At 35.9% G+C, this 17,980-nt stretch overlaps 1 protein-coding gene across 1 annotated transcript; it reads right to left on the bottom strand.

Annotated features, from left to right (window-relative positions):
- Positions 1-161: 161 nt before the first annotated feature.
- Positions 162-1,782, bottom strand: LOC133822361 (uncharacterized protein At3g27210-like). Its single transcript, XM_062254663.1, has 3 exons — positions 1,432-1,782; positions 838-915; positions 162-746 (listed from the first exon to the last, which is right to left on the bottom strand). Exons 1-3 carry the CDS (start codon positions 1,595-1,597, stop codon positions 391-393), a joined length of 600 nt encoding a protein of 199 aa, XP_062110647.1. The 5' UTR covers positions 1,598-1,782; the 3' UTR covers positions 162-390.
- Between the last annotated feature and the right edge of the window lie 16,198 nt (positions 1,783-17,980).

The following is a 17,980-nucleotide window of genomic DNA, read 5'->3' as shown; positions in this document are numbered from 1 at the left end:
AACTGCTGTTACGAACTTTCGATTTATTAAGATATAAAAAAACTATATTATACATTGGATCCTGTCTAATAAGAGGCAATGACTTGGGTCTAAACAGGACAGTACTCGCACAAATATACAATCATATTTTAGCTTGTTATTTTAAACCTCACACACAAAAGTAAGTATAAACTATAAACTGCTGTTTATGATTTACATATCCTCAACACTACATGTCGAGTTAGAAAAACTCTTCTCATCCATAAATAAATACAATAAACCTGGAAAAGCCAAAAAAAAAAAGTAACTAATGAAAAACCAATTTGACTCCACTTATGACGTTGTAATAATCCAATTGAAAACTTTTTTACAGAAAAAAACTTTGTCAGGTTTCAATCCACACCATTAATTCTAAGATGGAGTAAGAGTCTTACTCTCATTAGTGCTCATACTTCGTACCAGATTTGGGAGGCAGCATCTAACAGGCTGTGTGGTTTTTTTTTTCCTGGGAATGTGAACAGTACTAGTGTTTACTACAGATAAACGTGAGCTTTTATTGGCGGAGTTGGAAGGTTTGATCTCATCATGGTTGCCATCATTACTATTAAAACTCTCACGAAACAACTCAAACAGAAGCTTGTTATGAGAGGGTCTGTGCATGGAGTTGATCTTTGTATCTTCTTTGTGAAAGGATTTATCTTGTTGAGGAGTCTCTTCTGCTCTGCTCTTTTGGATTGGAGTATCATTAGTAGAAGATGGGGTAATATCTGCATAAATAAACTTCCATTGTTTATATATATCATAAGTAAATGTATATATTCACGGCACTAAAAAACTTGTCAAAATGATCCAACTTACCGCCATTGACACTGTAATAGTCTTCACAATCAGAGTCTAACCAGGCTTGAGAATCAAAAAACATCTCTTCCGTGCTACCTTTGTTATATATATAGTGTTACAAAGCACAAAAAACAACTATGATCAATTCGTGACATAATGAATAATAGTAGGTCGATTGCAACACAGAAATGTTTTGAAGAATTAATTATCGAAATATTTAGTACTTAAACATTATAATCTTCAACCAAAACCTCTCTAGAAAATTTAAGTTATTACAGCTATTTCATACAGCACTCTAGATCAGAAATTTTGAAACAAAAAGCCAAAATCCAGACTTTCTTGAAAAAGTAATACCTGTTATTTAGGACTTAAACATTATAATCTTCAACCAAAACCTCTCTAGAAAATTTAAGTTATTACAGCTATTTCATACAGCACTCTAGATCAGAAATTTTGAAACAAAAAGCCAAAATCCAGACTTTCTTGAAAAAGTAATACCTGTTCATATACATCATGATCACTCAAAGAAAAAATAAGAAGAAGAATAATAATAACAGATAAGATAACTTAACAAACACACCAAAATAAAGAAAGAAAAAGTTAGAATGATACTTTGTTTTGGAAAACTAGCTTTCTGGGGCTTGACACAGAGCTCTTCTGGTTTTTGGTGCTGGGACTCGATAGAGATTTCCTGAACCGATGTTTCGACTACTGGGTGGCTCAAGCATTTGGATTTTGTGGAGTCTTGGATCCTCAGAACTGGAACACAATTGCCCATCTCTAAACTCCAAAGAAAGAAGAATAAAATTCATAAGATACACTGTCATTCATCAGAGAATCTCATTTCTGTTTTTCAGTACATATGTAAACACATATTTTGAAAAGAGAGAGAGAGAGAGAGATATATAAAAAAATGTAAATAGAGTTAGTTGGGTGTGAGCTTAAAAATAATGAAGTTGGCTCAACCAGAATGAGGAAAGATAGCCAAATGGTCTTGAAAGCAAAGTTATGGCTTCAGCTCAGGTGGGTCCCTTGGGGAATTTCTTTCACTACAAGGTTGCAGGGTTGTTATCCCTTTCATTATTGTATATTTCTTTGTTTTTTTTCAATGGTCTACTCTGCTACACTAAAAGGAGGAACCTGCTTTTTTGGAGTACTAAATAGGAGAAAAAAAAAAAGGTTGGCTGCTTTTTGGAGTGGTTGCCCATTTGACAGATTGGTTAATTTTTTGATGTTGTTTCGTTTTGCAGTTAAAAAAAATAGTACTTTCTTTACCCCAATGATGAGGGAAAGAGTAAAAAATATGGTACCATGCAAAAACAACTGACAAGTTTGAATCTCCGTCGAGGGAAATTTACATATGATAACTTTAAAAGTTTAAAATAGGACAAATACTTTTTTTCCCTTAATCCAAATATTGATCTTTTGGATTTTTTTAATATTTTTTTTCCGCATTGTAAATGTCTTCTATTTTTTTTTTATGTTTTATAAATAAAAATATAAAAAGTAGGGTGAATAAGTAATTCAAGAAGAAAATCAATCATGTATGAAAATGTTACATCATAATTATATTTACATTTTTAGAGGAAAGTAACAAAGAAAAAAAGTTTTCAATAGTTGCAATATTTCGGTAGTCACAAGAAGAATTTTTTTAAATAAATCGAAATTTTAATTGGAGGTTAAAATGATAACTAAAGTTTAATATTAGTTCTGGGTATCACATTACAAATTATAAAAAAATGGAGTTTAAGAATAAGATTGTGTTCCAACTTAAAATCACACTTTTATTTAAGGGTATTATATTTATCATATTCTGATACTAATATTTATAATAATTTTAAAGAGAAAAAAAACTGTTCTAAAATATTGTGTCGTTAGATAATAAGTGATACAGCTTTAATTTTTTGGGAGTATTTGGTACTAGATTTGAGTTTGTAGGAATAGAATTAAAAATAGTATAAATTAAAGAAATATAAAACTCAAGTGTTTATTTAAAAATATTAAAATTAACTTCAAATTAGACTAAAAAACAAAACTCAGATACATACACAAAATCCCTCACACCAAACAAAGAAAACAAAACATACATACCAAACCCATCATATTTTGATGTGTCTAATCGTATTATCGTTTTCAACGTACCTACGTAACTCGGCCGTAAGTAGTATATAATTTACCTAGGAAACAACAGCTTGGGTGGGTATCTTAGGAGCATAATTTCCCTTGACGGCATCCCTCTTTGTTTTTTATTTTGTCGTATACATGTGATTTGGTCACAGACATTTGTGTTATAAGGTCCCCATATTATTCAGCCCAAAAAAAAGAAAAAAAAAGATGGGTCTACTTGTTTTTGAAACAAAAAAGAATCGATCGCCTTCTTCTATCGTTTTCAACGTGCCTTGATGAGCATAAAAATTGACAAAGCTATTTAAATAATAGAGATAGTCAGCTACCAAGAGAGAGGAGAGCATGAACTATAACATGATCCTATATATGCTACCTGGCAGTTCAGCTATAAAGGATGTTGACAAATTATCCTATATATTTATTTATTTGACAATTTACAGAATATAATGAAAAATACGCAATAAGTATATCACGACTAGGACACTACATAAAAATAAATGCAATAACACTAATATACAACTATATATATATATATATAAAGTGGATTTTTAATAGTTACTATATAGATTATTTTAATATTAATTATTAGATTAAGATCAATAATCTATATTTATAGTTATTAATTAATATTTTTAAAAATAAATTTTAATATTTTTTCTTCGTATTTTTAGAAATGTTACCTAATGAAAAAAAAAATATATTTATTATAAAAATATAATATTGTAAATTTTTTATTTTTCAAATGCATGTTAATTTTTAAATATAGCTAGTGTATTTCATTGGTTGGAAACAATATTAATTATAGCAAAAAAAAAAAAAAACTAAATTCAAAATTAACGTAAAAAAAATATGTTGGTGATTTGTACTATATTATCACATCATCATAAATGTTAGTAGTCATCTATATATATATAATAAGAGGAACATCCATCTTATAAGTCATAGCTACGAAAAGCCAAAAAAAAAAAAACACAAGGATTAATTAATAATTACCATCGTTTTCAACGATAAACTACGTACATTCCTTAATTAATTATTAATTATGATCATTTTATTTTATGCTGTCAATATAAAACCTTTTGTTTAGTTACTAGAGATAAATTCATATAGCTGTACTACTTTGTCAGTTATGGATTCCAAAGGCAGTAGTAGTGATCACCAAAAGAATGGGATTCGCTCAAGAAGCTTTCGCAATGAAGACTACAACAACAGAAGGGTGTTTCTGAGGAGTTACCCTCTTCAATGGGGTGGAGAAGAAGAAGAAGAAGAAGGAAATGAACAACATATGGCCAAGGAGGATAATATGATGAATTGCAGTAATAGTAATAATAAGAAGAAGACCATAATAAAGAAAATCATCCTAGCAATGATTCATTGGGGTAATGGCAGGGCTTTGGTGTTGAAGAGGGTCAAAACTAGGGTTACTATTTATGTTGTTTCTTGTATTCCTATTGCCTTTAAGCCCTCAACTGCTCTTATTTCTGCTTAAACATCCACTATATATATGTATGTCTAGAATGGATTCAAATTTTATGTCTTCAGTTAATTTTCTTGTTTTTTTGTGTTTCATTACTCAAGTGAAAAACAATAGGAACATGGAAGGGGTTGAGAAAGTAGGGACATGAAATTTGAATCGGTCTCTAGAACTCACTTTATTTTTGTAGTAATATATACTACTTTGTATTGTATAGACCAAAAACTTTTTGTATATATATTAAAGGGTTTTAATAAGTATTTGTATATAATTCAATTTTTGTTTATTGTATAAAAATATCCTTATGGGTGTGATAAAATAATTTTTTTAGTCAATTTGCATAATAAAATAATTTTTTGCAAATGGACTTTTCAGACACACTCAATGTTTTGTTTAAAGACTATTTTATAAAAAATTATTAAAAGATACCATTTTAAAAAATATCATTAAAAAACAGTATCATTTTACCAATTATTACTATTTTACTTAAGATAACAGGATATTAATTATGGTATTTGACAAGGTGAATTAAAGCTAGCTAGCTAGCTAGCCATCCATCTTTCTATTTTACTATATATGGTGAATTAAAAAGTTGCATATATATGGTGACTGGTTGTTCTTTCAAGACTAATTAATAATGCCGGTTTATTATTGATATTGAGTCTTTACTATATATGTGACATGTTCTTTCAATGGTACAAAAAGACTCCTTATTACAACTGGCAAAGGAGACAAATTTCCTAACAGTTTAAAAACAGTAATCATGATCATTAGATATATTACAAGACATGATGCTTTATGTTATAGCTGGTTGGTAAGAAGAAGTATATAATATTATTGATATGATGCAAATCCACAGCAATCAGGGGCTGAGAATAGCTCACAAAGTTAGTGATTTATCACTTCAAAATAAAAGCAGTGGAGATACTATTTTCACTCTCAAAGCTAATTTTTAAAGTGAAAATACACTGTTACTATTATTGAGCTTGAGCATAACTCTTTGTATTATTACAATCAATCATGATCTGCCTCTTATATATAAATATACATCAAATTATATTACTTTTCTTTAATCCATCATCCATGTTATCCCGCTGTGCGACCTAGTCCAAAGCCAGGCACATTACATATGCAACGAGACCAGGCCAATATATATATGTGTATGACTTATGTTGAGTTACAACAATGGTAGGATTTTAGCTCATTAACTGTTTTTTATCAGAATTGAATTTGTTTTGAAAAATATAAGGTTTTTTTTTTTTAAACATGGCTGAGAACTAAAGCCTATAATAATCTATTTTTTCATATGTTTCAAATTAAATATTCCTAAAAACTTCCCATGGTGGCATATGTAGAAAGATCATATAGCAACAATTACGATATGGCCGGTCATGAGTAATTAGAGGGTTTAAAAGGATATTTAAACTTGATTACTAGTAATTTTTAAATTTTAATTTTTTTCTTTAGGTCTTTTCCCATGGTTTACATTGCGAGACTCTTTTAATGAGAGAATAAATATTTTTTTGGGCCTCTATTTTTTTAATTTAAAATTTTTGGCATCTTTACAATTATATACCTATAATATAAAATAATTACAAAAATCACCTATAAAATTTTATTTACAAAAATACCTTGTCACATCATAAAAAAATATCGGATTCTAAAAGTAATATATTTGAATTTAAAACTTTCTCGAAATTATAGTTTTTTTCGTTTTTCTGGGTTTAAAAAAAATAACATTTTGGTTATTTAAAATATTAATAAGTTACCAATTAGTTACTTTTTTCATGAATTTTTTTTTATTTTTATAGCATATTATTTTATATACATTTTGGTTACCTCCAATACTTATTTTTTGAAACTTTTTTTTTTATCTTATTAGTCATTTTGAAGTTGTATTATGGCGTCTTATTACATAAGATACTTTTACGTTGCCGATTAGTCATTTATTAGAAACTAATGAGTTACAATAAAATATAACAAATTATTATATAACTTAATATTAAAAGTTATTTTTAGTATACTATACAATAATTTTTTTAATATTCTATTTAAAAGTTATCAAACAATATCTTAAAGAATCTATTTTAAAAAAGTTACTTGAAATATTTTTAAATAAAGTTAAGTTGTTTAGAATACAATATAGCATTTTTTAAATATAAAATAAGAATATAAATTTTAGTATATTAAATTTTGATCAAGTTTAAAATTTAGTACCTTTTTGGTCAACACAATATAAAAAAGAAACTAAATGTTGTTTTTTATTTTGGTCATCTTCTCCGGCGACGACAAAAAAAATATGCTTCCCACATATCAAAATGATCACATTGAAGAGTAGGTCGCGATGGTACCACTTTTGAGCCCAACCAACTAGAGGTGTGGCTGAAATTTTATTTTTAAGTTTTGGAGAAGAGAGAGAAAAGAGAAATATATAGATTTGAAGAAAGATAAAAAAATAATAAAAAAACTTGTTTTAAGGTATAGATTATGGTATATATGTAAATAATTATTTATACGTGATTTTTGTAAATAAAATTCAAATCATGTTGAATGATTTAATTATTCCAAAATCTTTATGGGTCTAACCTACCTAGAATAAAAAAGGGAATTTTTAAAAAATATGAATTTTATGCCAACACTGTGCAAAAATATGAGAATTATACTTTTCCTAATTTGTATGAGAAAATTTATTAAAGAAAAAAATAAAGAATGTGAAACACAATTACTAGCTAACTAAAATATAGAAGCTAAATTTAAAACTAAAGTACATCAGCCAAACAAGGGTACTATTGTAAATTAACATTCCACCATTCTCTCTCTCAAACCCCAGCCACACAAACGCTCTCTCTCTCCAAACCCAGCTGCACGGTTCTCTCTCTCACTACAACAAAAATCACTCATGTGTCACCCCTAATAACCATAAAAGTCGCCCCTAATAAAATGCGCCTAATGGTGTACATTAGGGACGACTAATGAGTTGCCCCTAATATTCCAATATCAGAGGCGATTGCGTCGCTCCTAAAATTTGAGATATCGCCCCAACATTTTTCACATGTGGCATAACTTTTGGTCGATGTGTTGCCCCTGATATGTCACCAGTCGCCCCTGTACTTAGTTTTTAGGGGCGACAATACTTTTTTTATTTATAAAAAAAAAAAATTATTTTAATAATTAATTAAAATTTAAATCATTGAAAATAAATATATTAAAAATAAAAATATTATATTAAATATTCAAATTAGTTCATTAAGTTAACAAATATCCATATTTTTAATATAATGTAACAATAACTAACAATAATATAAAGGGTCCTTTGGCAAAATGACTTATTTTTAAAAGTCATTTTGCACTTGTAACATCCCAAATTCCCTAATATGGCTTAGGGCCGAGAGGCAATAATTATTTTAATTATGTGTTAATATTGTATGAGCATGTTCTTATGTGAATTATATTATAATATAATTATGCTTACATGTTTAGAAATATTATATGTGTATGTGGGCCCGTTTTTGTTGAGGGTATAATTGTAAATTTGAGTCTGTGTGATTGAGACTACATTATTATGTGGATATATATATATTTGGGTTACTCAAAGCGAGGCGATCCTGGTGAGCAAGTTAGCGGAAAAGTCACAACGGGGTAAAATACCCGGCTCGGGGTGAACTTAGGGGTATTTTAGTAATTTAGTATATTGCTGGGATTTATCGGGTAATGGGAGATTAAATGGTTATTATTTTGAGATAGTTGGGGATTTAGAGGAACACTCGGGGATTCACGGGAAGTGGCAATTGACGGAATTTTCCTTGGAGGGCTTTGAAGAGATTGGATTGGCCTAGGGGCATTTAGGTTATTTGTGCCTAATTAGAGATTTAACCAGATGTTTCTTCAGCTGGGGGGAAACTAAAAAACAGAGTAAACAACCAGAACTTTTTTTCTCTCCCGCAAATCTCTCTCCCTCTTCTAGGTGGTTTGAGGATTTTGAGGAATTGAAGGAATCAAGCTTAGGAAATTGAAGGATTGAGCTTGGGAAACTTGGGAATTAGCTCAAGGGCGTTATCATCTCAGAGGTAAGGGTTTAAATTCGAATTTTTCATGATGCTTCTGTGATTTTGTTGAAAGCTTTGGTGTTTGCATGTGTGTGAGTTGGGAGAGTGAATTTGGGATTCTTGATGAGTTTTTAATCAACTTATTAGTTAGGTTTTGTTGTTGGAAAAGAGTTATACTGATTATGGGGATTGAATTAAAGATTTGAGTGTGATTGGGTTATTTTTAGTTGGGTTTGGCTAAAGGAAAAAACCTAAAATTCTAGGTTCGAAGGGGTCGGGCCGCGGCCCTGTTCTTGGTGTGCCGCGACCCTCTAGAACAAATGAGAGCCAAGGAGGGCTTTGTCGCGAAGGCGCGACGCGGTGCCTCTTAGGCTGGGCCTCGGTGCATGTCTGATGTTTTGGGGAGGCTGAGCCTCTGATTGGGGCAGGCCGCGGCACAAGAGCATGGGGCCGCGACTCTTAAGGGGTTTTTGGACCCCGAGAAGGTTTTGAGTGCGGGAACTCAACCTTATGAGCTCAGGATCGATTCTACTACCGTGTTTGGTGGAATTCGATGTCCCGGAGGCTAGGACTTGGTTCAGAAGCCTTTATTCACTCGTTGTTGATGGAATTCTTTATCATGGTTGTGACTAGGTCAATGCTAAGGGCTCGGACCAGGAATCATACTCAAGAATCGTTCGTTGCTAGTTTGCACTCAGACTAAAGGTAAGAAAAGTGCACCCAAAATATGATGTACATGATTGGGGCTCGACCCGAATGCTGAGTATAACCTTGATTTGGGTGTTAGGCCTATAAATATGCATGATTATGATTATGCCTATGTATGTTGTGTAAATGTATTATAATACATTGTATCTGTATATACGTACGATAAATGGAATATGTGATTGTCTACTGTGGCTAGGGACCTTGGTTTATAAACCAGGGAATTGTTGTGATATCTAGTTAGAGATCGACTTATTAGTCGAGGGCATATATGATTTGAGGGGCTCGACTTATAAGTCGAGGGTCTCCGAAGCTCGGCTTGACTTATAAGTCAAGGACCTGTAGGACTCGACTTATGAGCTGAGATTGGCATTACGCACGTGGAGTGCAGGACACCATGGCTGGGCCACCTTGGGGGTGCACCAAGCACCTGACTGGCTCAGATGCTAAACAAATTGAAAGGGAGTGCGACATGCACTTGTGCAACTCTATGATTGCTGATTTGTATAATGTTTATGCTAGACTTAGTTATTACTGTTAGTCTGATATATTACTCCGTGAATTTTTGAATATGTTTTCTTTCTGAGTCGTTTAGCTCACGGGTGCTTCGTGGTGCAGGTAAAGGTAAAGAGAAGCTTAGCTAGCCATGAGTTGGAGAGCGATAGCAGTGACATGTACATATGCAATCCGCTCGACCGCCACGGCCGAGATACTCGAGGAAGCTAGGGTTGAACCCAACTTTTTCCGCCTAGGTCGGCCTATTGTGTAATCTTGGTGTTGAACCAACTTTTAAACTTGTGTTTTGGGATCCTGTGTAAGAACAAAGTTTTTGATTAATGGAAATGTTTATGACTTGACAAAATTTTTAATACCTAAACCTTTGGTGGTTTGATCACATGTTTAGTCCAAATGAATTGTTTAGCAAGTCCAACATTGATTTTAATCACACTTGGTAACAAACCCTATTTAGCAGGACATTACAACTTGGTATCAGAGCTGCCAAGGTTTAAGGGTTCTTGTTGTTGGACTGGGCATGTACATTCACTGCTAAAGACAAGCTCGACTTAGGGTTAGGTAACTATTAATATAATTATGTGTATATTTGCTTAAATGAATTATATATGCCTTACCTGCTAGCTTAAATAAGAAGCATGAGCTATTCTGATAGGGCCTGGCCCTTGACTGTTGTATGTAGGTTGAGGATGTGCTTATTAGCATGATAAATATTTGTAAATGTTGTAGGATTGCTTATTAGCATCATTATTGTTGTTGAATATCAGAAACGCTTATTAGCACTGTTGTATGTGCGCATTTGATAAAGGGATGCTTATCAGCACCATTACATGTTAAAGGAAAATGCCTATTAGCATCGTTAAATGTTTATGCATGCTGGAAAATGCTTATTAGCATTCTGTTTGCTCTTGAGTATTGGAAATGTTTAATAGCATTATGTTATGCGTATGCATGCCAAGAATATGCTTATCAGCATCTTGTTCAAGTATTATCATGAATTCCTCTGCTTATTAGCATGATTGTTATGTGTGAATTATTGAGATGCTTATTAGCATTGTCAATGCATGTGGATGCTTATTAGATCGGTTTTGAATCGTGGGTTAATGTGAGATACTGTTATTACCGCTTGATAAGCTGAGTCATTGATTGCAGATAGACTTGGAAGTATGCTTCTAAGGCAATCTAATGAACCAGTCGACGCTGAGAATCAGGTCGAAAGTAATGACCAGGGTTAGAACCCTCCACTAGTCCTTGAGAACTGGCAACAGATGCTTATAGATAGACTGCAGAGACAGGATGAAGAGATTTGCCAGTTAAGGCAACAACAGGTTTCGGCCGGGAATGCTGCAACAGGGGTCCCATCTGCTGTTCCAGTACCGGCCGTACAGCAGTAAACATAGTTAGAGAATCGTTGGGAGTTAGTATATGGGCGATTCAAGAAGCAACACCCTCCGATTTTCGAGGGTAGTGCAGATCAACTTAAGGCAAAACAGTGAATGGCTATGATTACATCCATTCTAGATTTCATGAGGGTGGTGGGCAATCAGAGAGTGGCCTATGCCACATATATGTTTTGAGAGGATGCCCGAATCTGGTGGGAGGTGGTGTCCCAAACTAGGGGCATAACCATAATGAACTGGGAAGAGTTCAGAACCTTCTTCAATGAGAAATATTACAATGAGGCCATTGGAGCTGCAAATGCAGAGGAGTTTAGTAAACTTTTACATGGGAATATGTCGGTGACCGAATATGCCCTGAAATTCGACAGATTAGCCAAGTTCGCTGCAGACTTAGTGCCCACTGATGGGACAAGGAAGGAAAGATTCCTTCAGGGGCTATAACCTATGATAGGCCGGGATGTCATAATTACTACAATACTTGGAGTGACGACATATGCTTAGGTAGTGGAGAGAGCCCTTACTGCAGAGGGTGCTGAGAATAAGATCTGGCGCGAGAACACGGCCATGAGGGGTATGAGGAGGATGGGACCTCCCTTCTCAGGAGCAAGTAGGGGCGGAGGGCCCAATGACCAGAAAAGGAAGACTCCGAATACTGTTTAGGCTCCTAGACCTGATAGGAGGCCACAGGGTGGACAGATTGGCCGCCATGGCAGCAATGAGAACTGGAAGACATATCCAGAGTGTTCCAAATGCAGGAGACGTCATCTGGGAGAGTGTCGGGCGAAGGCCTGCTTTGTATGTGGAATTGTGGGGCATCTCAAGAAAGACTGCCCCAGAATGAAGAAAGAGGAACCTAAGAAGACAGACAGCTCGACTCCAGCTCGAGTATTTGCATTGACACAAGCTGAGGCTGAGGCTAGGCCCTCAGTGGTCACAGGTCAGCTTTCTAGTGCTGACATATCTTATGCTGTGCTGATTGATTCTGGTGCTACACAATCATATGTTTCTAGTAGGATTATTGATAGACTGTGTAGGCCTTGTGATTTTATGCTGTGGGTTTGGGAAGTTACTACCCACTGGGGAGTTGGTGGTTTCCAAGAGATGGGTTAGGTCTTTGCCAATGATGGTGGACGACAGGGAGTTGTCGGTTGATTTGATAGAGTTAGTTATGACCGACTTTGACATGATTTTGGGAATGGTATGGTTAACTAGATATGGAACAACCATTTATTGTAAGAAGAAGATGGTAACCTTTGAACCTGAGGGTGAAGAACCCTTCGTATTCGTTGGCACTGTGCATGGACCCCAGGTACCTATGATTTCAGCGTTGAGGGCTAGAGATCTAGTGCAGGGAGGCTGCTTAGGATTCCTAGCCAGTGTGATGGATACCACTCAGGTCGTGCCAGTGGGACCAGAAGAGACTAGGTTGGTCTGTGAGTTCCTGGATGTGTTCCCAGAAAATTTACCAGGGTTGCCGCCGCACAGGGAGATCGAGTTTGTTATTGAGTTAGCACCAGGGACAGAGCCAGTGTCTAGGGCACCTTACAGAATGGCCCCAGTAGAGTTGAGGGAACTCAAAGTACAGCTACAGGAGTTTTTGGATCTGGGTTTTATCAAACCTAGTTTCTCGTCGTGGGGTGCGCCAGTGTTATTTGTGAAGAAGAACGACGATTCTCTAAGGATGTGTATAGACTATAGAGAACTGAATAAGTTGACTATTAAGAATAGGTATCCTTTACCAAGGATAGATAACTTATTTGACCAACTGCAAGGTAAAATGGTATTCTCAAAGATATATCTTCGATCTGGTTATCAACAGTTGAGGATTAAGGAGGAGGACATACCAAAGACAGCTTTTTGTACCATATATGGGCACTATGAATTTTTCGTTATGTCATTTGGTTAGACTAACGCCCCAGAAGCTTTCATGGACTTAATGAACAGAGTGTTCAAGGACTATCTGGACCAATTTGTGATCGTCTTCATCGACGATATTTTGGTTTATTCACAGTTAGAGGAGGAGCATGAGCAGCACCTCAGATTGGTTTTACAGAGATTGAGAGAGCACAAGTTATTTGTGAAGTTTAAAAAGTGTGAGTTTTGGTTACCGCAGGTGACATGCTTGGGTCATATTGTTAGCAGAGATGGGATCAAGATAGATCCAGCTAAGATTGAGGTTGCTAGGAATTGGCCAAGGCCAACGAATGCCATTGAGATTAGAAGCTTCCTTGGATTGGTAGACTATTATAGGAAGTTTGTGGATGGATTCTCAAGAATAGCGACCCCACGGACATAACTGACACGTAAGAATAAGAAGTTTACATGGTCGGACAGATGCGAGAACAACTTCCAGGAGTTAAAGCGGCGTTTGATTACCGCCCCAGTCTTGAGTCTTTCGAAAAATCAGGAGAAGTTTATGGTTTATTGTGATGCTTCGAGGCAGGGGTTAGGATGTGTCCTTATGCAGGCAGAGAAGGTGATTGATTATGCGTCACGTCAGTTGAAGGATTATGAGCAGAGATACCCAACCCATGATCTGGAGTTGGCAGCAGTGGTTTTTGCATTAAAGGTATGGAGACATTACCTTTATGGAGAAAAATGTGAGATATATACATACCACAAGAGCCTCAAGTACTTCTTTACATAGAAGGATTTGAATATGAGACAGAGGCGTTGGTTGGAACTGGTGAAGGATTATGATTGTGATATCCTTTATCATCCAGGAAAAACCAGCGTGGTGGCTGATGCCCTAAGTCGGAGAGGTCCAAGGCAGTTTTATAGTGTGAGGTAGATATCCAAGGAGTTAGCAGAGGATATGACAAGAGCAGGGATTGAGTTAGTAGTTGGGTCAGTTAGCCAACATTACCCTGCAGTTTACTCTCCTAGAAAGGATAAAGGAGAGTCAGTTACAAGAGCCACAGTTGGTGAAGATTAGAGAGGATGTCCTAGCTGGAGCAGCTAGGGACTATACAATATCAGATATGGGTCTACTAAGATATAAGGGTCGGATTTGTGTTCTGATGGATGATGTTATTAGATGGAAGATTCTGGATGAATCTCATACCACTCCGTATTCCTTGCATCCCAGCACCACGAAGATGTACTAGGATTTGAGAACTTTGTATTGGTGGCCGGGGATGAAGGGTGATGTAACAGAGTATGTAGCCAAGTGTCTGATGTGTCATCAGATCAAAGCTGAACATCAGAGACCTGCAGGACTACTATAACCTTTAGATATTCCAGAGTGGAAGTGGGAAGACATCACAATGGACTTTGTGGTGGGATTGCCTAAGACAGTGGGTCAGCACGATTCGGTATGGGTGATTACAGATAGATATACCAAATTGGCTCACTTTCTACCAGTGAAGATGACTTATACCATTGACCAATACGCAGATCTCTATGTAAAAGAGATAGTACGTCTTTATGGAGCCCCGACGTCGACCGTGTCAGACCGAGACCCCACATTTACTTCCAAGTTTTGGGGAAGTTTCCGAGGAAATGGGCACGCAGCTGAAGTTTAGTACAGCCTATCATCCTCAGACCGATGGTTAGTCTGAGAGGACTATCCTGATACTGGAGGACATGCTGAGAGCATTTGTACTAGATTTTGAGGGGTCTTGGAGTAAATATTTACCCCTGATAGAGTTTTCCTACAACAACAGCTACCAGGCGACCATAGGAGTGGCTCCTTATGAGATGCTGTATGGTAGGAAGTGCAGATCACCTATTCACTGGGATGAGTTGGGTGAGCGTAGATACTTGGGTCCTGAGGCAGTTTAGAGGACCAATGAAGCCATTGAAAAGATTAGAACGCGAACCCGAAGCGTAGGCGCGTGGAGTTCCAGGTGGGAGACTATGTCTTCCTTAGAGTCTCACCACTCAAGGGGGTGAGGAGATTTGGGAAAAAGGGAAAGCTGAGCCCTAGGTTTGTAGGACCTTTTGAGATCCTAGAAAGGATCGATCAGGTGGCCTATAGGTTGGCATTATCTCCAGCATTGTCGGCTGTGCACAACGTGTTTCATATTTCGATGCTTCGAAAGTATGTATCTGATGAGACTCATGTACTGAGTTATGAAGATCTAGAGCTGCAGGCAAATTTGTCCTTTGAGGAGCAGCCAGTCCAGTTATTAGACAGAAAGGACAAAGTCCTGAGGAATAAAACCATACCTTTAGTGAAGGTATTATGGAGGAACAACAAGGTTGAGGAAGCGACCTGGGAGTTGGAATCAACCATGCGGGACTAGTATCCCGAGCTATTCAGGTAAAAATTTTGAAGACGAAATTCCTGTATGGAGGGGATAGTTGTAACATCCCAAATTCCCTAATATGGCTTATTGCCTGGATTAGGGGGTTGTGAGGCAATAATTGTTTTAATTATGTGTTAATATTGTATGAGTATGTTATTATGTGAATTATATTATAATATAATTATGCTTACATGTTTAGAAATATTAAATGTGTATGTGGGCCCATTTCTTATAAGAAGGGCATTTTAGTAATTTGACCCGCTGAGTGTATAATTGTAAATTTGAGTCTGTGTGATTGAGACCACATTATAATGTGGATATATATATATATATATATTTGGGTTACTCGACGCGAGGCGATCCTGGTGAGCAAGTTAGCAGAAAAGTCACAACGGGGTAAAATACCCGGCTCGTGGTGAGCTTAGGGGTATTTTAGTAATTTAGTACATTTTCGGGATTTATCGGGTAATGGGAGATTAAATGATTATTATTTTGAGATAGTTGGGGATTTAGAGGAACAATCGGGGATTCATGGGAAGTGGCAATTGACGGAATTTCCCTTGGAGGGCTTTGAAGAGATTGGATTGGCCTAGGGGCATTTAGGTCATTTGTGCCTAATTAGAGATTTAACCAGATGTTTCTTCAGCTGGGGGGAAACTAAAAAATAGAGTAAACAACCAGAAATTTTTTTCTCTCCCGCAACTCTCTCTCCCTCTTCTTGGTGGTTTGAGGATTTTGAGGAATTGAAGGAATCAAGCTTAGGAAATTGAAGGATTGAGCTTGGGAAACTTGGGAATTAGCTCAAGGGCGTTATCATCTCAGAGGTAAGGGTTTAAATTCAAATTTTTCATGATGCTTCTGTGATTTTGTTGAAAGCTTTGGTGTTTGCATGTGTGTGAGTTGAGAGAGTGAATTTTGGGATTCTTGATGAGTTTTTAATCAACTAATTAGTAGGTTTTGTTGCTGGAAAAGAGTTATACTGATTATGGGGATTGAATTAAAGATTTGAGTGTGATTGGGTTGATTTTAGTTGGGTTCGGCTAAAGGAAAAAACCCAGAATTCTGGGTTCGAAGGGGTCGGGCCGCAGCCCTGTTCTTGGTGTGCCGCGACCCTCTAGAACAAAGGAGAGCCAAGGAGGGCTCTATCGCGAGGGTGCACCGCAGCGCCTCTTAGGCTAGGCCGCGGCGCGTGTCTGATGTTTTGGGGAGGCTGAGCCTTTGTAATAAATATAAATATATACATATACATATAACAGATAAACAAATATAAATAAAAAACTAAATATATATATACTATACACTATATATATAATCTGTTAAAAAAAACTTACTATTTATATATATATATAGGCGGAGGTGGTGGTGTGATAGTCTTCTCGACGTGGTGGCATGGTAGTGGAGGCACAGATGTCGTCGGCAGGTGGTGCTCCTCCCGTCGTCGGCGTGGTGAGGGAGATAGAGAGAGAGGGGATAATGGTAAAGAGATAAAGAGAAAGATAGGATAATTTTGAGGGATTTGAGAGAAGGGGTTTTTGGGTTGTGAGGAAGAGTGTTGGCGCAAAGAGAGAAGAAAATGAGGAAGAAAGTGTAGGGTTCGGTATATAACATTTTCATGGGCGACATGTGCGACTATTAGGGGCGACACGTCGCTGTTAATATTAAAACGCACAGTTTTGGAAAATTTTCCCCAAAATAAGACCGCTTATATTTTCCCTCTGAGGTGGGCTCAAAATTCGTCAATTATGTCGCCCTTGATATTGTTTTCCAATATTAGAGGCGACTAACAACATGTTGCCTCTAATAATCCCAATATTAGGGGCGACATATGGTCACCCTTGATATTGTCGCCTCTAAACATTGTTTTTCTTGTAGTGTCTCCCATCTCTATCTTCTCTTTACTTTTGCCCTAGGTGCCACCTCCCTTGTCTTTCACTCGCCTGCCTCACCATCTCCACCATCATCTCCGGCCAACCACTGATAAGGGCATTTTGGATATAATATTTGTTATCCTTTCGCATTTAGATAATGTTAATTACAAGTATTTTTAGGTGTTCTTAGCTTTGTTTTACTAGTCTTTGATTTTTAAGCCATAAAATATTTATAAGGTATTATTGATGAATTTGATGTATTTTTGTGGAAAGGAATTGATGTGCAATGATAGGACTTGAGAAAATGTAGTTTGAGACGAGTTTGAAGTGTTTTAGAAGTCCCTAAATCCGAGGTTCGAGCTTAAAGTTGAAGATTACAAAGAAAAAGCATGCGAGCAAATTTTGAGATGTGGCCTCAATATAATTTTTCTTAAAATTTTGATTTTTAAATGTAATTTTTCACGGGCTATAAAAAAGGATTAGGGTTAACTTTTAATACAATTTTGGATTGTGAATTTTAGAGGCTAGAGCAGTAGAGGAGGAGAAAAGACATCAACATATACATTCTTCAATCTAGTTTTTCTTTCTTCTCAAAACTCTTTTATTTTCATTTAATATTTATGTTTGTGGATATGAATGTGATTATGGAGTAGTTTTATTTATAGCTGAGGGTTATTTGAAAACCCTAGACATGAGATCCTGAATGCATTGATGAATTTTATTCCTTCTATTCCCTTATATTAAATTGCTATTATTTTCTATTTGAATGTTATGAATC

The sequence above is a fragment of the Humulus lupulus genome, chromosome 3, assembly GCF_963169125.1.
Source record: "Humulus lupulus chromosome 3, drHumLupu1.1, whole genome shotgun sequence".
Classification (NCBI taxonomy): domain Eukaryota; kingdom Viridiplantae; phylum Streptophyta; class Magnoliopsida; order Rosales; family Cannabaceae; genus Humulus; species Humulus lupulus.
Note: the sequence above shows the minus strand (reverse complement) of the source record. Positions and strands in the feature narration are given on the sequence as shown.